Below are 21,461 nucleotides of genomic sequence, written 5' to 3'. Positions count from 1 at the left end.
TTAGCTAGGATATGGCAACTGACAATGGCGGCTATTTGTAAGAAACTGATGAAATTTTAACAAACGAAATGTACACGTGAATGTTGATAATGTATGGGTCCTGGGTTCCATGAAAAATTTTTTTTTTTTGTATTCTATCAGTTTAGTTCATACAGCTATAGTTAAGATGCACCTTTGCATATCTCATCTCATCTCATCTCATCACTACTACCACTGATAGCACTAAAGCTCAAATAAACATAAACGTCAACGATGCCTCCTAAGAAGTTCGCTGATTTGAGCGAGTTCCTCGAAGACCAGGCTCCGGAACCAGGCTACGTTCCTTCGCCATACGGTGGTTATTTCAAGAATGCTAATAACTACCAACAGCAGCGTTCTTACAACAATACCAACAAGGGACCTAGTTATAACAACCAGAACAGTAATAACTATTACAACCAAAGTTACAACAACTCTCAAAACTATGGCTCTCAGAATTATCGCGGCGGCTACAACGATTACCAGTACCAGCAGTCAGCAGTGACGCCAGATCAAAGTAAGACACCAACTCCAAGTGCATCTACTACTTCTTTAACCTCTTTAAATGATAACATGGCCAACCTACAGGTGAGTCCAGTTTCTGCTGCTTTGGAACAAATTCCTCAATGTAAGACCATAGCTGATTGTAAGAAAAAATTAGATATTGTCATTGAAGAATTCAATAAAGATGGTGCCTCTGCTAAAGATCTTGAGACTTGGTCTATTCCAGATGTACTAACAAAGTTTGCTAAACAGAAAAACCCAGCATTGGTTAAAGAATCCGCTATGCTTCTGATCGGCAAATTAGCCCAACACTTCCACGATAAACATCCTCAGGAGGCTTACCTATTGCCATTTTTCGATTTTGCTCTAGATGCAGTGGCAGACAAAGAAAACACGGTCAAAAGAGCTGCACAGCAATCAATGGATTCATTGGTGAATATTTTCCCATTGGAAGCCTTGACCAGTTCAGTCTTACCAAGGATTTTAGAGTATTTGGCATCAGGTGCTAAATGGCAAAGTAAATTGGCAGCATTGGGTATTATCGATAGAATAAGAGAGGATTCCCCCAACGATCTTTTAGAATTGACTTTCAAACAAACAGTGCCAATACTAACCGATGTGGCCACAGACTTCAAACCTGAACTAGCAAAGAGAGGTTACGAGACTTTGCTCAACTATGTTTCCATTTTGGACAATTTAGATTTAGCTCCACGTTACAAACTGATCGCTGACACTCTACAGGATCCAAGTAAAGTGCCTCAATGTGTTAGAGCACTTTCAAGTGTGACTTTTGTTGCAGAAGTTACCGAACCAGCATTGTCACTTCTAGTCCCTATCTTGAACAGATCTTTGACCCTATCATCATCTTCTCAAGAGCAGTTGAGACAAACAGTTATTGTGGTAGAAAATTTGACCAGATTAGTCAACAACCGTATAGAAATTGAAAGTTTCATTCCACAACTGTTGCCAGGTGTCCAAAAAGTGGTAGACACTGCATCATTGCCTGAAGTTCGTGAACTTGCAGGTAAGGCTCTCCAAGTCTTGAAAGAGGACGAAGAACCAAACACTGCTGACTACTTCCCAGGTAGAATTGCTACCTCCGAAGGTAAAGACTTTTTGTTGAAAAGATTACCCAAGCTGTCCATCAACGATAGACTTCTACAAATCTTTTTACAAGACGAAAAAACCATTCAATATTTGGCCGAACTGCTCACCGTGGATGCTAATGTTAACGATTGGAAGAGACTACAAGAATTTTTGATTTCGGTTTTTGGTGAAATCAACGAGGAAGCCATTGTAGCTAACTTCATCAATGACCTGAGAGCTATCTTCCACCAGGAGAAGACTCAGTACGATGAGAGTGAAGGTGTTGAGATCGTCAATACTGATTTCTCATTGGCCTATGGTTCTAGAATGTTGTTGAACAAAACTACTTTGCGTTTACTGAAGGGTCACCGTTACGGTTTATGTGGTAGAAATGGTGCTGGTAAATCCACATTGATGAGATCTATCGCCAATGGCCAGTTAGAAGGTTTCCCTGACAAGAACACTTTGCGTACTTGTTTTGTGGAACACAAATTGCAAGGTGAAGAAGGTGACTTAGATTTGGTTTCTTTCATTGCACTTGATGAACAGTTGCAGCAAACCTCTCGTGAAGAGATTGCCAATGCACTTGCTGAAGTTGGTTTCGATGAAAGTAAAAGGGTTCAAACCGTGGGATCTCTTTCCGGTGGTTGGAAGATGAAATTAGAATTGGCTAGAGCTATGTTGCAAAAGGCTGATATTTTACTATTGGACGAACCTACTAACCATTTGGATACAGCCAATGTGAAATGGTTAGAAGACTACTTGTTGGACCACACCGAAATTACTTCCTTGATTGTTTCCCACGATTCTAGATTTTTGGATGCTGTTTGTACTGATATTGTCCATTATGAAAATAAGAAACTGGCTTACTACAAGGGTAACTTGGCCAAGTTCGTGGAACAAAAACCTGAAGCTAAGGCTTACTACACCTTATCCGATAGTAACTCTCAAATGCGTTTCCCACCTCCAGGTATCTTGACCGGTGTGAAATCTAACACAAGAGCGGTTGCCAAGATGAGTCACGTCACTTTCACCTACCCTGGTGCACCTAACCCATCCCTTAACGATGCAAGCTGTGCTTTGTCTCTTTCCTCTCGTGTGGCTGTTTTGGGTCCTAACGGTGCTGGTAAATCCACTTTGATCAAGATTTTGACTGGTGAATTGGTTCCTCAAGAGGGTGAAGTGCAAAAGCACCCTAACTTGCGTATTGGTTATATTGCTCAACATGCCTTGCAACACGTTAACGAACACAAGGAGAAAACCGCCAACCAGTATTTGCAATGGAGATACCAATTTGGTGAGGATCGTGAAGTTCTTTTGAAAGAATCCAGAAAGGTCTCTGAAGAGGAGAAGGAAATCCTAAAGAAAGAAATTGATATCGGTGACGGTTTTTCTGCAAGAACCATTGAAGCCATTGTAGGTAGACAAAAGTTGAAGAGATCTTTCCAATATGAAATTAAATGGAAACTATGGAAGCCTAAGTACAACTCATGGGTTTCAAGGGAAAGATTGGTTGAAGAAGGTTTCGGTAAATTGGTCCAAAAATTCGATGACTTCGAAGCATCTAGAGAAGGTTTGGGTTACCGTGAATTAATTCCTTCTGTGATTACAAAACATTTTGAAGGTGTTGGATTGGATTCTGAAATTGCCAACCACACCCCCTTGGGTTCTTTGTCAGGTGGTCAATTGGTTAAAGTCGTTATTGCAGGTGCAATGTGGAACAACCCTCACTTGTTGGTGTTGGATGAACCTACTAACTATCTGGATAGAGATGCGTTAGGTGCTATGGCAGTTGCCATCCGTGACTGGAAGGGTGGTGTTGTGATGATTTCTCACAACAGTGAATTCGTTAGTGCTCTATGTCCTGAACAATGGATCGTAGAAAATGGTAAATTGACTCAAAAGGGTGTTGCTCAAGTGGATCAAACCAAATTTGAAGATGGTGGTAACGCTGAAGCTGTGGGCTTAAAGCCAGTCAAGGCCTCTCCTTCCGTTACTGATGACGATTCTCCAGCAAACATCAAGGTTAAGAAGAAGGTTAAGAGATTGACAAGAAACGAGAAGAAACTTCAAGCAGAACGTCGTCGTCTGCGTTACATCGAATGGTTGTCTTCCCCTAAGGGCACACCAAAGCCAAAGAACTCCGATGATGAGAGTGAAGGTGAAGATGAGTAGATACAATTTCTCAAGAATAGAGAAATACAAAACAAATTTTGTACATTAGTTCCTAGAAAACTATAGAGGTCTGATAGAGCCCTTCTTTTGTTGTACTGTGTATGATGTTATAAAAAGAGGATTAGCAAACATAATTCAATTTTGTAAATTTGAGTATTTTTCTTCCAATTCTGCCGCAATGGGTTCACCTTTTAATTCCTTTATAGTCTTATCAGATAAGTTTTTCAAGTAGTCCTCGTTATCCTTTGTACCCAATATGCTTATAGTATTAAATCCCATACCGAAATGTGGATATGATCCAATCTTAATATCTTCGGAAACCTGAGCGGCTTCCTCCTGTAACTTTCTCAAGAAATATGATATTTGCGATTCGGTAAATGGTGTCTTTACGAAAAACCTAACGTATTCTCGAGTATCTTCTTTCAAACCGTAAATTTCTTTGAACTGTGGTGTAAATCCTTCAATCATTCTCTTGAACAGCTGTGGTATACCTGGTAGTATATAAACTTTATGATCCACTGAACAGATAGGCACCCATAATTTATCGTCTACGTAGTAATTCTTAACTTGTGGTCCAAAAGGTACAGTAGCCATCCGATAAAAATCATTTAATGCTTGATCACTTAAATGGGATTCAGGGTTAGACAATTTTTGCATTCTTCTTTGTAATTCTGGGTCCAGTTTAACAGGCAATTGGAAAGTCTTCGCTATGGATTCATATGTAATATCATCATGAGTTGGTCCGATACCTCCACTGGTAACGACTAACTGATATTTCTTTGTCAAATGCTGTAAACTTTCCACGATTTGAGATTCATCATCGCCAACAGTAACTATTTCACGTAATGATATACCGTTATCCCAACAGTATCTAGCGAAGAATCTTGAATTGGTATCGATAATCTTACCATTTAACACTTCATCTCCAATAATCATACAAGCAGCACTAACTTTAGGCATATCAAAGAGTTTGGTTGCTTGTGATAATGGTCTTATGAACCTCTGCATCGTTTATAGTTGTAAATATATTCATGCATGTCGTATTCTTCGAGAATAAGAAGAACTGTGACACCCTTCCCATCAGGTTACAATGATAATTGCTCCGTCACGAGGAAACTTTAATTTCGAGACAAAGTGTCGGACTATTACGTGAGCAATTGGACAATGCTGGCCAACGAAGTAAGAATCCCTTAGGATATTGACATATTTAGAGTTACTTAGGAGTGCATCCCTGCAAGAAATTCGATGGAGGTGCATGAATGAGTTGATCACCTTCGAGAAACTCCGATCCAAGGGCAACCGTGAAAATTACATCGAATAGTGCAATTCCTGCATGAGCATTAGAATTGTTATGATAACAAGACCTGTAGTGGACACACAATGGTTCCACCAAGAGACTAAGTACTGTGCCAATAGTTGAAGTCATCGATAATCCGATGGATCAGAACCATTTTGATGCAAAATGCTACATGGATCACGACACACGATTACACGTGAAAAGCACATGACTACTATATATCACTACAGACGAATATGTCACGTGGTATATGCATATCGTCAGATACGAAATATTATATGAAATTTTTCAACAAGACTATTGAGCTCATCGCATTAGAACTGTCGACAGTTCAATAGTCCTACACAGTCCTCTCTCCCATCTCCATATTCAACAACCCCCAATTATCTTACCAAGATGTCCACTTTCAATGCCAACGAGGCTGAAAACTTAGAAGATATCGAAAAGCAGTTTGCCGTCGTAGCGGTGGAACAGGCAGAAACTTATTGGAATCTATTGACAAAAGTTCCTGGTTCAAGACTACGTTTAACCAGATACGATGATGAAATCTACAATACTTTTATGGAACATTTCCCAGAATTTAGAGACGTTGAAAAATTGAAAAAGTTTAGCGAACAAGATATTAAGAACAAAACAGCTAAGGATAGATGGAGAAAATTCTGTGCCCTTTATGAAAAAACCATCGAAGATTACAACTTTGGTACATTGTTGAGAACTGATTCTACACAAGAATATGGTCAATTTTCCACTTGTTTCGTAGTTAGAATACAATTCTACGCTTTCGAAATTGCAAGAAACAAGCATGGTTTGAACGACTGGGCCGCTGCCAAAAAATAAAATGCAAATATGTATACTTGAAAGGATGTAAACTATTCACTTATAAAACATAATATCAGTGATTGTGAGTGTGACCGGCTCCCATGCCAAAATGTGAATGAGTGTGGCCTTGTCTAGATCCATCAGATTTATGCTCTAATTCAGGAAGTTCAGTCTGGGGTTTAGCCATTCTATCTAATTCATCTTGAGTCAATTCTTGTTCCTCTTCCACGAATTCTATATTCAAATATTTCAACCGTGGTAGATTCTTGTAAAGCACACAACGTATGTGATCAGTGACGACTTCGAATTCTCTAATACCTAAAACATTCCCCCATTTCTGTAAGGGAACTTCCAACGTACTCATGGCGGTTAAATTTGGACCTGAAGGTAGGATGGTCAAAAATTTGATACCGTACGGCCTACCAGCATTGTTATTTGAAATCAATTTCGATAATGCTTCCTCTAAGGCCAGTTTGACCTCCACATATCTTGCATCCTCGGGTGATAAAGATTGATCACATAGTTCTTTCACGGCACCAACCATACCTTCACCACCAGCTTTGATGACGAGACCAGAAACTATTAGTCCACCAACAGCATCTAGAGATTGTAAACCCAAGAAATGACCACCAGAAATAGTAACTAAGGCTACTAATGAAGTCAAGGAATCCACACGATGGTGCCATGCATTAGACATTAGAACGTTGGAATTAGATTGAACAGCAATTTTCTTAGTCGCCTGGAAAATCCATTCCTTAACGGCAATGGAACCTGCAGCTATCCATGCAGCGTTCACATTGGTCACTTCATTTGCCACTGAATGAGAATGGCCATGGCCGTGACCTACGAAATGTCCTAAGGTTTCCAATATACTTTGAGGAACAATAGGACCTACAATGGCACATAGGGAACTCCAACCAATTGACAGACCTGCTGTTGTTAAAATGGCGGAGACCGCGAGAGAACCAACAGTTTCAATCTTACCATAACCAAAGGGATAATCCTTGGTAGACCTATTATCTGCTAGCGTCACAGAGAAAAGTGTTAAAAGATCAGAAACCATATCACTAACCGCGTGTACGGAATCTGCCACCAATGCCTGCGAATGGAATGCAATACCACCAGCGAATTTCCCCAAGGCCAATCCAACGTTAATGGCTAGACCAATCCAAGTAATTCTAACACCCGGATTATTCCTCATCTGGTCCTTGTTGAGAACTAACAGGGGGTTTAGAGATACATTTGCATGCGAATGACCATGGTGGTGAGCAGTGTTTTTTTGCGCTCTTCGATGTGGCATAGAACCTAGAGTCATTTGATCATTTTCTTCTGTTTCTGACAAACGTAAATGTATATGATCGTGTCCATGAGAATCCAAACCTAGATCGTGATGGAAATTTGGATTCTTTTCTAATTGCTTTTCAACCAATTCTTCTCGTTGCTTATCATTAGATGCAGTATTCTTCAATTGAGCACTAGAATGGAAAGCAGCCACATTATGTAATCGAATTCGAATTGAGGAAGGTGGTCTTTGACTTCCAACAAACTGCAATACAGATCCCCGGATGTTACTAATTCTTAACATCGTTTTTTCCTTCACAAATGATCAGCTTCAGTAATTGAATGGAGGAGAGGTAGTACGATTAATAGACTAAAGGTTGAGGATGAGGAATGCACAATTGCTCAACAACTTCGGTACTAATTCGATCGCTACAATCAAACGAATAATGAATACCTGCTCGTAAATAAAGAGAAAAGTAGTACACAGTTTGAAGTAGTGATCAATGTAAGAGAAAATAACTGACGAGAGGAAAGATCCTGTTAAAAAAGATGCTTGAGCTTCGTACTAATCGTTCTTATTTAGCTGCACCTTGTAGTCGAATACGACGGACACCTTTCCATCTTTGTCAGGCCATTGACACTCGTATTTGACTCGGAGGGTGCTGCCCCAAGTAACGAAAAAAAAAAAAAAAATACACCGAACAGCAGATGAGTAATATGTTAGCAATCAATCAATCAGTTAATTAGACTGCCTTGTTCTTCTCATCTTCATTATCGGTGTTCTCAGCAAAAGATGAAAATGACGGTTTTTCTTGTTTGAGTTGTTGGGGTTGATCAGTAACTACAATATGTCCACTCTTAGCCATTTGGTCAATTGGTGCTGCATCTCGAGATTTACAGTAATCTTTCAATATTTTGTTCACATTACCAAAATTGCATTTAGCACCATAAGCTTTCCTCAAAAAAAATTTGACATTGTGTAACGGTATATCGGGATTCAATTGACCATTGTCTTGAAAAAGTTCTCGTTCCATCTTTTTCTTAAACACCATCATCTTACCATAGATCGTAAACAGATCGAAAACCATATTTCGATCAGGTAATAATTTCAAGTCTAGAGACTCTAATACTAAATTTGTAACATCATTGAAATCGACACAATTAGCATATTCATCTTGAATCGTATCATCTGGGGAACATAATGAACAGATGAACACACTTTCATCGGGTAATTTCCAACTACCCTTCTTAATACATTTTGTGTGGTACCACTCTTTACAAATCTCACATTCAACCATCGTAGCACCATTATCAGCTTCTCTGCAAAAGCAGTATAAAGCGGTTGGTTCACCTGGTGCTCTTATTACATCTTTAGTTAAATCTAAGCAATTTTCTAAACGATGTTTAAGTTTATCAATCCCATTCTTGGAGCAAAGTCGGGAAGCATCGGCTAACCAAAGTTTACATGCTTTACGTTGTTTAATGAAAAGTTTTTGCTCACTAACATCTTTTAATTGTATTCGCTTATCATCAGGTCCACCGTTAAATTTAGGGAAAAGTTCGAATGATTTAATGGATTCATTCTTGATGAGAAATTTTAATTGTTCGATAAGTTGTTCATCAACAGATAGCATCTTCCAAATAGGAACCATATTTTCTCTAACTTTATCAACACTTTCCGCAATAGCCTTCAGTAGTTTTACAAGTTCAGGATTTAGTGGTAATTTTTCTTGATTGATAGCCGCTGACAAGGAGGCAATATCTTGGACCGAAATTTTGAACTTGGGCTTTTTACCTTTGAACAATTCATGAAATTTGGCATTTAAAGCTTGAGTCTTGGCAATTGTAGTTTTCACCCTATTTAATTTGTCCAAATCTTCAGGTCCACAATATTTAGTACCAAAGATAAGAAACCATGACATAGCATCTAGTGAATAATCCTTTGGATTTTCTTCAAATCTGGCATGATATGGATTTTCGAACACGTCATGGTAAACTCGGAGCCATGATAATTTACCAATTGTAAATGCGATTAAATCGTTCTTAATACCAAGTGAACAATTTAGGGCAAAACATTTCTCTAAAATTTCCAAATCCTGATTCTTCATTGCCATTTGAGCTTCTGATTGAATTTCATTTACTTCTTCACATAACTGTAAAAATTGTGTCATTTCCGGAAATTCAATTGAGCACTGTTTAATTTCTGATTCTATTCTCCCCAAAGTTTCCAAATCACAAAATCCACTACTTTGGCTTAGTAAATCTACAAGATTAAAACCTTCACCTTGTTTAACGATTATGGATGATGGATTGATTAATTCAGCGGCAACTCTCTCCAATATAGTTCCACATTCAGATTTCAGCAACTCGGCATGTTTTAAGGCGTCGATTAATGGCATAACACCATGACCACTACGGGTACTTAAAATTTCCTTTGCACAGCTCATAGCGATACGTTTATTTGCATATTGAACGTTAACTAAGCTGTCCAAATCTTTATTATCAAAAATGTTTGACTCTTTAGATTCCGAATACGGTAAATCAATAATTCGTTTTAGAATTGAGTCGTCATAATATAGGTGCAATTGAACTTGTAAAGTTCTATCATCAATACTTAAACCGAAAATTTCTTCTGACCCATTCTCAGTTATTACTACCATATCCAGGAATTCTCTTAGGGAAAGAGTTACGCAATCTGAATCGTTACACAGCACAACTTTAGATGCCCCTGTTGGTTGTAACGAGAGATCAGAGATGTAATCAAATCGATTCTCCACGATTTGGGTTTTTGAGATGAATTTATGTTGAACGTATACCCTATTGCGTAACTCTTTTTCAATTGGATCTTTTAATAAATTTCGACACTTGTCAATAGTTAGTGAATCGTTAGAATTTAAAAATATTTTCATTAAAAATTGGAATGGATCAATTCTTGGTAATGGTGAAATTATTCGATCATTTTCAATAGTTTTGAACCAATGCTTATCTAACCATGAAAAGGGGGCAAAATTTGCACATTCAGATAGACAAAATCCTGTATCCACATTGAAAGTATGAGTTCGTGGAAATTTAAAAATATATGTTCCACATTCTTGTGTTATTTTGTTTAATGTGATCCCATTCCTTGTTAATACATCGGGTGTGATGACTAGTTCGTTCGTGAGTCTTTCTTCATTTAGTGGGGGTTCTTTATCGAATATATTATGTACGTTAATTTTTCCATCCTGATCCAATTGATTTGTCTCTAAGAAACTCTTGTGAATATCGGAAAATTTAAACGTTGCATCAAAAGTTTGGTCATTAACATCGTTAACTTCATCATCTTCCTCTTCTGCCTCATTTTCTTTTACTGAATTCTTATGATTCAATTCCTTCAGTAAATTTTGAAATTTATCCCATTGGCTTGGCGGTACCGAATACCAGATTTTGGTTGATCCTAAATGATTATAGTGCAAGCTCGGCATACCTAGTGGCCCCATTGACCAAGATTTAGTAGAAAAAAGCATTCCTACATCAATATGGGAGTAAGTAAATTCTCCCAGATCAAGATCTAAGAATTTTAATAGAGAATCCCTATGCAAGGGTAAGCGATTTAACTGCCAAGGGTCTTTTAGCATTTTTTCACGTTCTGATGGCTGCAGGCAAGTTAGCAGATTGAAATTATGTTTAACCGATGGCAGATCTAGTGAAGTGTCGACATCTATGGTAATTGGGGATGCTAGATTTTGCCAATAAATTTTTTCAAAATGCGATAAACTAATTTCCCCTTGATTCAATTGGCCTAATTTTTCATCATATTCAATAGACTTTTCATAATATTGTCTTAGATTGTACATCGATAAATTTTTTTTCTCATGCTGTGCGGTATCATAAGTCTCTAATGAATGTATCCAATTTGTTAAATCGTAACCTGGCAAATAGTTTGTATTGAAATTTTTCTTTGATTCATAAATATTATGGGAGTTACTTTTAAATCCTTTGAATTTTTTCAAACCCTTGAGCAACTTAATGTCAGGTTTAGAATTTGAAACTTCAAATATACCGTTACTATCACGGGCTATGTCTGATTTTTCTTCATCTTGCAAAAACCGAGGATCCAGTTCTAAATCTAGCAATACCTTGACATATGCGGACCTTAAAGACGTTGACAACGAACTCATAATTCTACCCGAATAACCTAATTCTCTTCCTATTTGTGCCCATAACTTTCTTTGACAAACTTGCTTATATCCACCTCTCAACTGAACGCATCTCCACAATCTATAAAGGTCTAGTGTTCTCTTATCAATGCTAGGTACTTTGTTAATAACATGACCAAGATTCTTATGACACGAATACAATCTCCTGTGGAATCGTAAAATTTTCCTCCTTTGCGTTTTGAAAGACTTGAGAAATTGTGTTCGCGATCTAAACCAAACTATATCTGCATGCAATGAAAGAATTGAAAGCGAATCTCTTTCCCTCTGTCCTTCTTCCCCTTCCACTACCAATTTTACCAATCCGTACTCATTTCCCATGTCTAATATCTTGGAATACAGCTCCAGCGGATCTGGCAACTTGTCTCGAGCCACGTATAGAATCGGCACAGATCCAGATCCCAGGTAAACTTTAGCACCCCACTCCGTCTCTTTCAGAAATTTACCATTGCTATCATCTTCTATCACACGTCTTGCCTTGATCTGATTCGGCTCTAATGGTACCATGTTTCATCTCTTGCCTTCTGTTGCACGTATGCGTTATCAGACATGTTGACTTTCTTCCCCATCGTCTTAAACAACTTGTTCACCACAAATGACTATCATGTGATACTAAATAGATAAAGCCTATACATGTATATACAGTACTTCGTTGCATCATCACTATGACATGGCGAAAACGAGATAGCAACTGAGTAGAAAGAACAAGGACAAGCGACCTTTACTGATTCCCACTCTCCTTTTATAGCCGCCGACCTGAGATAAAAGAAGAAAATAGATAAATACGAAGTCGTGATATATCACAGTTCGTGCGTATTGATCTCTCTCACCACCAAGTCCGGTCTTGGTCCTCACGGATAATTCTATTGTACCGGACAAAAAGTCTATTAGGCTTTTGATGCTCGAGGCCGTTTCTTTCCCTATTCGTTCAGTAACTCCCATATGTATATCTATACCCCTCGGAAGACATTCTTTCAAATATATAAAAAGCCGAAGCATACTTGAATTGAAATTCTAATTCTAGGCATTGCGTCCTGCGGTACTTCTTGTCCTCATTCTTTTTCTTTGTCTTAATGTCGGTGGACAAAAACCCTCGAAACTTCCTCATCAGCCGCAGTTAATTTACATACTGCACTAAGAATGACAAGATGAGACTCTCACAATAGCAAAAAAATCCGAGCATAATTATAATTCTGGGGGAGACAAAATAAACGTTCGCTTTAGTATACAGCACGTTGACATTCTATTGCGATATACTAAGTCGATTCTTGTCCTATTGTTTCTATTGACGTATGAAGATTATTACTGTTACCTTGCTATAATACAATGTCTTCTTTCTTTTTGAAAAGGGTAAACGTCAGATAAGTTAAGTATGTATAGGGTTCGATCCTTTTTGCCTCTAATGCTATTGCATTACCATTTTTTATTTCCTACTTACTTTTTTCGTTTACCTTCTCTCGGATTCTAAGCAGTTTTCTACAACCCTTTGCGATTGTTCCGCAACTCGCTTAACGGAATCGAAATGGCGTAATATACTTAAATATATAAAAAATTCAGGCTAAGTGATAACGACAAAACTTTTATTGTTACGTGGGGGGCTTGATTTTTCAATAGCCTTTGGATTATTCTGTGGGGATTAATAGAAAACGAGTGTTTTCGTTGGTTCTGAATCTACATTGTAGTACCTTTAATCTAATTCTTAGCGGAAGACAAGTCTGGTGAGTGGTACGGACTGAGGTTAAAGCAGGACTAAGGATGTCAGATTTCTTCCGCCATGCTAAGGAGAAGCTCGTCGGCGGTACTAATGTAGCTGATGAGCACTTGCAGCGATTGACGTCAAAGTACCTACAGCCAGAACAGGATTATATGCAAAGTAAATCCAGGAATACAGAGGCACTGGACAACCTGGTTAGTGTTGCTGCAGGTAAGAGTACTGCTACTGAACAACAATAGTGAGGTATTGCAGTTCTTTTAGAACAAGGGCTTCGTCAGTGCTACGTCACAATTACATGGTGCGTATTCATTATGGATGCAATGTATGAATATAATGAAATAAAACTTTTCAAGAAACTGCTAGCATAAAATCCCAGGAAAAGCAAAAACGAAAAAAAAAAAAAAGTCAAGACATTGGATCAATGTTGGTTTCCCATACATCTCTGGATGCACCTAAGGTTTAACGAATCATTATCGAGTGTGGATAAAGCTTTTCCTGCATTGTTTTGCTTTTATTTTCAAGCATTTAAGAGAGGTTTTTTCAATTTCGGTAACGCGCTGGTCCTTTTCGGCCGTGCATTATGGAAAACTTAGAAAAACTTTATTTATAAAAAACTTTATTTTTCTTTTTTAGAAGGCGAAGCTTCTCGAAGTACAAACGATTCGAAGGTTAATTAAGGTTAAGACTTAACGATGCATTTAATTACCTTTACGAGTGAGCACATGACCTGATGTAATGAGTATCAATTTCAATGGCGTGGGCATACTGTTAAGTTTGCTACCTGGCTACGCTTCTTCAGGATGAATTTCTGATAAATGTTTGGAGCTATCTTGACCATTCAGGAATCTATGGCACCATTTGTATGTAGTAGGTGTATATGCGGGCAATTCTCTATTAATGTGGTACGGTTATCATCGTGGCTATATGCCGGAAACTTTGTTGAAAAGCACAGCCGTTTTGTTGAAACGTTGCTTGAACCCCGTCCTTCGGTGGAATATGAGTAGACTGTTGGCTCGCTAAGCCGTAACCATTCTCCGTTATTTCACATACCAATTATCACACATATTTGATCGTATATTAATTCATGCTACGTAGTTTACACAGGGCCAACGGCAAGTCAAGAGGCTCACCAGTTGCTGCCACCACCCCTACCAGAGGAGCCATAGCCGCCGCTACCGCCGTAGTTGTCACTACCACCACCGTAGCCGCCAGTGGAACCAAGGTTGTCATCATCGCCATAACTGCTCTTGCCTTTACCGGAAGAACCATAGGTGTTACTACCACCGTAGGAGTCGTCGCCGTATGAGCTCTTACCCTTACCGGAGGAACCGAATGTGTCGCCACCACCGTAGGAGTCGTCACCGTATGAGCTCTTACCCTTACCGGAGGAACCGAATGCGTCGCCACCACCGTAGGAGTCGTCACCGTATGAGCTCTTACCCTTACCGGAGGAACCGAATGCGTCGCCACCACCGTAGGAGTCATCGCCATAAGAGCTCTTGCCTTTACCGGAGGAGCCGTAGGTGTCTCCCTTACCGGAGGAACCGTATGTGTCACCACCACCGTAAGAATCGTCACCGTAGCTGCTCTTGTTCTTACCAGAGGAGCCGTAGGTGTCGCCCTTACCGGAGGAACCGTATGTGTTGCTACCACCGTAGGAGTCATCACCGTATGAGCTCTTGCCTTTACCGGACGAACCATAGGTGTCGCCCTTACCGGAGGAACCGTAAGTGTCACCACCACCGTAAGAGTCGTCACCGTAGCTGCTCTTGTTCTTACCAGAGGAGCCATAGGTGTCGCCCTTACCGGAGGAACCGTAAGTGTCACCACCGTAAGAGTCGTCACCGTAGCTGCTCTTGCCTTTACCGGAGGAACTACCACCGTAGGTATCGTCACCATAGGAGCTCTTGCCCTTATCGGAGGAGCCATAGGTGTCGCCCTTGCCGGAGGAACCATATGCGTTGCTACCACCGTAGGAGTCATCACCGTATGAGCTCTTACCCTTACCGGAGGAACCGTAGGTGTCACCACCACCGTAAGAGTCGTCACCGTAGCTGCTCTTGTTCTTACCGGAGGAGCCATAGGTGTCACCCTTACCGGATGAACTACCACCGTAGGAGTCGTCACCGTAGGAGCTCTTACCTTTACCGGAAGAGCCGTAGGTGTCTCCCTTGCCGGAGGAACCATATGTGTCGCCTCCGCCGTAAGAATCGTCACCGTAGGAGCTCTTACCCTTACCGGAGGAACTACCACCGTAGGTGTCACCACCACCGTAGGAGTCGTCACCGTAGCTGCTCTTGTTCTTACCAGAGGAGCTGCCACCGTAAGAGTCATCACCATAGGAGCTGCCCTTGTTCTTACCAGAGGAACCATAGGCGTCACCACCACCGTAGGAGTCGCCATTCTTACCACTCTTACCTCCCTTTTTGTCATCATCTAGGTGAGTGTTATTCAACTTGTTACGGATAAAGTCCTCACCCTTGCTGAACTTGTCATCACCAACAGTCTTTCTAGCCTTCTCTACTTTGTCCTTACCAGCTACGCTTTCAGCCTTGTCAACAAGGTCGCCGCCGCTGCTCTTGTTGCTGACGACTTCCTTAACCTTACTGAACAAACCCATTATGATGTATCTTTATATTAACTAATTGTTCTCAGAAGAATAAATATTAAAACCTAATCGATCAATTGATAAATTGAATCGACATAAAATCTGATATGTTCTCCTTAGCGATACGGAAAAAGGAAATTAGGGAAAGAACCAAAAACGGGTTTTCTTCAGAAAATATGTGCCTCTTATATATATCTAATGGCCATGATATTATAATCGAAATTAATATTACTGTAGATATTGTTATTTTTCTTTAACCCCTTCCCTCATTCGATGGGAGAATGAATTGCTCCCTTGGCCGCCCAACCGCGTCTAGGAAGAGAAGGTAAGAGAAGAGAAAGAAAAAAAAAAGGGGGCTTTGCTACCCCTAAAAATCGAATCGCACTTTTCTTTTTTGCTCTCGCTGTTGTTGTTAGGGGAAGAAAGAAAACCCCTAAGAAGCTAGCGGAGAGCTCTTGCGGAGAGACACCGTGTCCGTTATAAGCAACGAAGATGCAATTTTCGAAATCGGAGTGTTGTCCGGAGTGACGTTATTGCGTCCGGACTATTACGTTGTACGGAAAAAGCCACCGTTCCCCTGTGAACAGCATTACCCCGACAGCGGGAATGACGTTAGTGGGGGGTGCTGCCCCTTTTTTTCTCCGCAGAGAACTTTCGGTACACTTTACAGAATATACAATAATGAAGGGAAAGAGGGGCGGAAAACTCCCGTGCAGGACCTGCTGCCGGAATCAAATCTCTTGGCCATCCAGAAAGAGAATAAGAGAACAACACAGAACAGGACCGAACAAAAGGGCCTTTCGCTTCTGCTCCGCTCATCTACCCTTCACAATACAGCGACAATTAAACTTTGCTTGTTTTCCATTGCCGCTGCTTTCGCTTCTCGCCGCCGTCGTTAGCTCGTTGCGTTACCCTTTGCACCTCATATCCCCGTCAAGCTTTGTTGTAGCCAACCTATTGTTCGGCGTTTTACTTCACCATTTTCATCTCTATAGAGCCTTCTACGCTCGAGGGCGTCAATCATTTCATCGGCGGACTTACCTTTGTTCATACCATTAATAATAAATTTGTAGAGCCTCTTGCGCCTGGCAAAGGTCTTGCGATTGTGATTTAACCGCCACTTGTTGCCGTATTTCTCTTCCAATTTTTTAATCGGTGGGTCGCCTCCAATGCCACTGACGTATTCTTTCCAAATAGTTCTTACATCAGTTGGCGCCTTTAAAAGGGTATAGTTCAGGTCACGTGAGTTAGGAGAAGTATTCACTACATTATTGCCAACAACATCTGGAAGGCTATTTGTTGAAGATCCTACCAATTGTCCTATTGCAGATCTACTGTTTTTCAAAACTAGCCTTTCATTTCTGTCAGGAGTATTCCTTACGCTAACGTCATCGCTATTACCAATTAGATTTCTCATGTTTTGATCTGCGAGTCTTGGACGCTTGCGCTTTGCACGTGCATTTAGATTTACATTGTTACTACGATTACCACTACTCTCTTTAGTGGCATTGTCTATCTCATCATCGGCTTCATCTTCTTCTTCAGCAGATGCATCTTCACTAGAGCTACTTCCACCATCACTACTACTATGCGTTTTGGCTAAAACGCTATTGTCATCATCATCATCTTCCTCTTGATACCCATCTTCATCCTCATTAGCAGAGGCAAGTTCCGAGCCTATCTCAAGATGAATACCTCGACCCCTGGAAGAATGCTGTGGTGGTTGCTGCGGTTGTTGCGGTTGTTGCTGTTGTTGATCCTGTGTTGGGTGTGTGGGGAATCCTAATGGGCCATTGGCACCACCACTCCCTCCACTCCTTATTAATGGGGTTATACCAGTATGATCTAGAGCTAGATTCGGAAGACTTATAGTTCCTAGATTGTTTAAAGAAGCGAGATCTGTATAGGAAGGTGCACCACTCGTTACATTAGAATGAGGTGGGTTGTGTCTACGTCTCTTTATACCATTGGGATTCAAAGTAAACATTTTGTCACATGGGACACTATTGGATTGAGTCTGTGCGAAGTTTTGAGTGGTTGCAGCTTGATCGTATTGAGTCCATTGGCCGCCTGGGGGCGTTATTCCCTGTTGTTGTGGTGATACTTTGGTGCTTCCTGGACGTGATCTTGATCTGATTTTTCGTAAATATGAACTGCTCACGTTGGTGATAGAATTTAGTAAATCTGTCACAAATGAATCTTGATCGTTTGGTTGTTCCCCGTAATGTCGCTGTTGTTGGCAAATTTCATCAAGTTTTCCACTAACCTCTTGACACATTTGTGAATTTTGTAATTTTAAATCTGCCATACATAACGACTGTTGTTCGACAGTTTTGCATAATTTTTGGAACATCTCCTCCATAACGATAAACCTTGCGCTCAATTCATCCATCCTTTGGAACATTCGAACTGTATTAGTACTTCTATCATTTGGAATGGTTCTCGATGGGCTCGCAGATGGAATGGAATTCATCGATGGATACGTACCAGTTAATCCTGCCGAGTTCGTAGATCCAGGGTTACTGCCTTCCATTACAGGTGTAGGCATCGTTGTGTTACTATTAGAATTCATATTGGTACTTGCGTTGCCCGTGCTATTAGCTGCCGCAACTGCTGCCGCTGCCGCTGCAGCCGCTGTATTTGTCGACGTCTGTCCCGCCGTAGAAGCTCTACTTGAATTATTATTGTTTGGAGCGGTATGGTTATTTGCGGCCAGAGGATCCGACTCTAATGCTAAATTCAAATTGAGTGCCAACGGTTCAGGCTGTTGACCGCTTGCAGAACCACCGGCAGCTGTCGTCATATTTAAAGAGGGGCTAGGACCATCGCCAACTTGTACATTTGTAACAGGTTGAGAAGTATCCAAGAGACCATTACCATTCGGTGTCATAGCTGTTGTACCCCCAACGACTAATGGATTTGTTGTGTCAGACATATCTTAATTGCCCCAATTCTTCGCTAACCACCTATATTCCAAAACTTTTGCATGGAGTGCGGAGGAAGAAAGCAGGGAAAAAATGAGGTTTGGAATACTAGCGTTACCCACTTTGTGAAGAGCTGACAGATTATTGGAAAGTAAGAAAGCCCAACTAGGTTCGACTACGTTCCTAAATGGCGATCCTGAGTCTTGAGAACCATATGCTAAAAACTCTCTTTCTAGTTAATAAGGTTGATCAGAGTGTTGATACACAGAGCGCGTTTTATTACTGAACATCATACTGTAATGGGAGAAAGAAGAATCGAACGGTCCATACTCGTCGTCTCTCAGTTCACGTGAAATATCTTTGGGATTTTCATGGGAAACAAGAACTTGGTTTAATCACTTAGTCAAAAGCTGAAAGAAAGGCTTACAAATCGTGGGTTGCATTAGCGTTATTATCATTATACGTGAGTAGGGGATGTAGTGTCGGACAGAGTTTTGGGTTTTCCTCTGCATGGCAGTATTATTAATGCGGTAGAGGGCTCGCTGTTGATGATGTATTAGGGCTATCTCCCTTGTTCTCGGTCGGACCGCGATGACTTCAGGGTAACTCTATTCTTTCCTTTAAAGGGCTTTTATCTTAGTCAAGAGTCCTATTCATCCGCCTACGAAGATGGTAGGATACCAGTTCATGGAAGAGCTAAGCACTGAATATGTCTGATGGTAGGTGTGTCTTTAATGTTCTGAAAGAGTCTGGGACATCGAGGTTTGTCAAGAGCCTGACTCCTGATAGTGCCGTTCCCAATGTAAAAAGAGCCATAGCATTGGCGGAATCTCAAGATGTGAAGAAAAGAGTACTTCCCTTCCATCAGCCCAGGAACGTTTCTCGAGGGTGTCATTTTGCATATACCTTGCCTGAACAGAGGCCTCATTATAGGACACTTTTGAAATCTGTGCAAACGCATGCGGACATGGATTTAAAGATGGATGAAAAATTAGAAAAATTACTTAGCGGTGAGCAGGTTTACTACGACGAAAGCCAAGGGATTTTCCCCTACAGTACAGCATATGCTGGATTTCAATTTGGTACATTTGCAGGTCAATTGGGAGATGGTAGAGTGGTGAATTTGTTTGATGTGCAAGACAACAAGGGTAATTGGCAGACTTTGCAGCTGAAAGGCAGTGGACTAACACCATTCTCAAGGTTTGCCGATGGTAAGGCCGTGTTGAGATCTTCCATTCGTGAGCTAATTATCAGTGAGGCATTATATCACATTGGGGTGCCTTCTAGTAGAGCGTTACAATTGACACTTTTACCCGAGACTAGAGCATCTAGAGAGAGAAAGTCTGAACCATGTGCAGTTTTGTGCAGGGTTGCTCCCACTTGGTTGCGTATAGGTAGTTTCGATCTTTTCAGATTTAGGCCTCATCTGAAAGGATTGTTGGGTTTAACCCATTTTGCGATCGATGAAGTATTTAATGGTGGTAAAGATTTCCCACGTAAGAGGGATCTCAACATTTTTAGAAAAGATTTCTTTCCCAACGATGGTATCGAGCAAGGTGCAGAAGCAAGAAATCCAGTGGAAGGATCCACAATTTACGATGAGTTCTACAGGCATGTGATTAACTTAAATGCCAAATGTGTCGCATCTTGGCAGACATACGGATTTATGAATGGTGTGCTCAACACAGATAATACATCTATCATGGGGCTTAGTCTAGATTATGGACCTTTCAATATCATGGATCAGTTGAAGCCAGATTTTACGCCAAATCACGACGATATTGCAGGTAGATATTCTTTTGAAAATCAACCCAGTGCTATCTGGTGGAATTTGATCATGCTGGGTCATGATCTCTCGGTGTTGATTGGTGCAGGCCCTAGTCACATTGACAAGATATTATCGATGCAGGAATTATCTGAAGAATTACCCGCCGAAGTTGAGAAAGAAGTAGTGAATCGTGCAAATGATGTCATTGCACTTGCCGGTAATGAGTACAAGTTTACTTTTCTCAGTGAATATGCTAATTTGATGGGTAAACGTATCGGAATAGATTTGGGGTTGAGCTCCGATTTGACAAACGCTGAAGAAATTGCGGCTCAAAGCAGTCAAGTGCATGATTTCTTATCAAATATATTAGAGCCATTACTGAATATCCTAGAGACTACAGAAGTTGATTACAATCATTTCTTTGTGAAATTGCAAAACTACAGAGGACCGCTCTTTGATGATGATGGTGCCGAAGGTTTGAGTAGAAGCTTTTTATCACTGTTTTTGCATGCTCCCCAGATTGAACAACTTCAGGCATTTAAATCAGGAGAGATCGATATCAACGCTGATTCCGGCGGTGTACGTATTGTAATGGGTACGGTAGAGCGTTTGTCGCAATGGGCTAAGGAATATGTTAAGTTTGTTCCAGATGAGCAAAAACGTTCAGAGATCGCCAAAGAGGTTAATCCACTTTTCACACCTAGAGCTTGGATGTTTGACGAAGTCGTTGATGACTTTATGGACAACCAAAGAACTGAGCTGAATGATCCAGAGTCAAAGATTGATAATTCCCTATTGAGCAAATTGTTCTTAATGAGTTCTAATCCTTATGACCCCAGTAAATGGGAGGAATCCTTGAGACCAGATGTTCAAGAAAGATGGATGAATTTAGAACATGAAAGTATAAGAGAAAAGTATTTGAAGCAAGCTACTTGTTCTAGTTGAATAAAGGAGCATTTGCATATACATAATATAATATTCTTGAAAGATGCGGAGTGTGCATCGGATAAGTATTTTTAATGTTTAGTTCTGAATAATTTTATTTTAATAACATACGGGGTGACTAGATGC

At 40.4% G+C, this 21,461-nt stretch overlaps 8 protein-coding genes across 8 annotated transcripts; 3 read left to right on the top strand and 5 right to left on the bottom strand.

The window, feature by feature from the left end:
- Positions 1 to 252: 252 nt before the first annotated feature.
- On the top strand, positions 253 to 3,783 carry NEW1 (New1p; the record flags this gene model as incomplete). The annotated part of the gene is made up of 1 exon (XM_002499211.1): positions 253 to 3,783. The coding sequence occupies one exon, from the start codon at positions 253 to 255 to the stop codon at positions 3,781 to 3,783; it is 3,531 nt and encodes a 1,176-aa protein (XP_002499256.1).
- Positions 3,784 to 3,918: 135 nt separating this feature from the next.
- On the bottom strand, positions 3,919 to 4,791 carry FPY1 (flavin adenine dinucleotide pyrophosphatase; the record flags this gene model as incomplete). Its single annotated transcript, XM_002499210.1, has 1 exon — positions 3,919 to 4,791. The coding sequence occupies one exon, from the start codon at positions 4,789 to 4,791 to the stop codon at positions 3,919 to 3,921; it is 873 nt and encodes a 290-aa protein (XP_002499255.1).
- A 685-nt stretch (positions 4,792 to 5,476) lies between these two features.
- Positions 5,477 to 5,917, top strand: CHP1 (ribosome-associated Tef1p biogenesis chaperone CHP1; the record flags this gene model as incomplete). The annotated part of the gene is made up of 1 exon (XM_002499209.1): positions 5,477 to 5,917. The coding sequence occupies one exon, from the start codon at positions 5,477 to 5,479 to the stop codon at positions 5,915 to 5,917; it is 441 nt and encodes a 146-aa protein (XP_002499254.1).
- Positions 5,918 to 5,972: 55 nt separating this feature from the next.
- Positions 5,973 to 7,484, bottom strand: ZYRO0E07568g (cation diffusion facilitator family transporter; the record flags this gene model as incomplete). Its single annotated transcript, XM_002499208.1, has 1 exon — positions 5,973 to 7,484. The coding sequence occupies one exon, from the start codon at positions 7,482 to 7,484 to the stop codon at positions 5,973 to 5,975; it is 1,512 nt and encodes a 503-aa protein (XP_002499253.1).
- A 439-nt stretch (positions 7,485 to 7,923) lies between these two features.
- On the bottom strand, positions 7,924 to 11,883 carry ECM5 (Ecm5p; the record flags this gene model as incomplete). Its single annotated transcript, XM_002499207.1, has 1 exon — positions 7,924 to 11,883. One exon carries the CDS (start codon positions 11,881 to 11,883, stop codon positions 7,924 to 7,926), a length of 3,960 nt encoding a protein of 1,319 aa, XP_002499252.1.
- A 2,333-nt stretch (positions 11,884 to 14,216) lies between these two features.
- DDR48 (DNA damage-responsive protein 48) lies at positions 14,217 to 15,710 on the bottom strand (the record flags this gene model as incomplete). Its single annotated transcript, XM_002499206.1, has 1 exon — positions 14,217 to 15,710. The coding sequence occupies one exon, from the start codon at positions 15,708 to 15,710 to the stop codon at positions 14,217 to 14,219; it is 1,494 nt and encodes a 497-aa protein (XP_002499251.1).
- Positions 15,711 to 16,620: 910 nt separating this feature from the next.
- Positions 16,621 to 18,633, bottom strand: HOT1 (Hot1p; the record flags this gene model as incomplete). Its single annotated transcript, XM_002499205.1, has 1 exon — positions 16,621 to 18,633. The coding sequence occupies one exon, from the start codon at positions 18,631 to 18,633 to the stop codon at positions 16,621 to 16,623; it is 2,013 nt and encodes a 670-aa protein (XP_002499250.1).
- A 698-nt stretch (positions 18,634 to 19,331) lies between these two features.
- FMP40 (Fmp40p) lies at positions 19,332 to 21,335 on the top strand (the record flags this gene model as incomplete). The annotated part of the gene is made up of 1 exon (XM_002499204.1): positions 19,332 to 21,335. One exon carries the CDS (start codon positions 19,332 to 19,334, stop codon positions 21,333 to 21,335), a length of 2,004 nt encoding a protein of 667 aa, XP_002499249.1.
- Between the last annotated feature and the right edge of the window lie 126 nt (positions 21,336 to 21,461).

The sequence above is a fragment of the Zygosaccharomyces rouxii genome (assembly GCF_000026365.1).
Source record: "Zygosaccharomyces rouxii strain CBS732 chromosome E complete sequence".
NCBI classification, from domain to species: Eukaryota; Fungi; Ascomycota; class Saccharomycetes; order Saccharomycetales; family Saccharomycetaceae; genus Zygosaccharomyces; species Zygosaccharomyces rouxii.
This window is presented reverse-complemented; position numbering and strand designations above follow the sequence as displayed.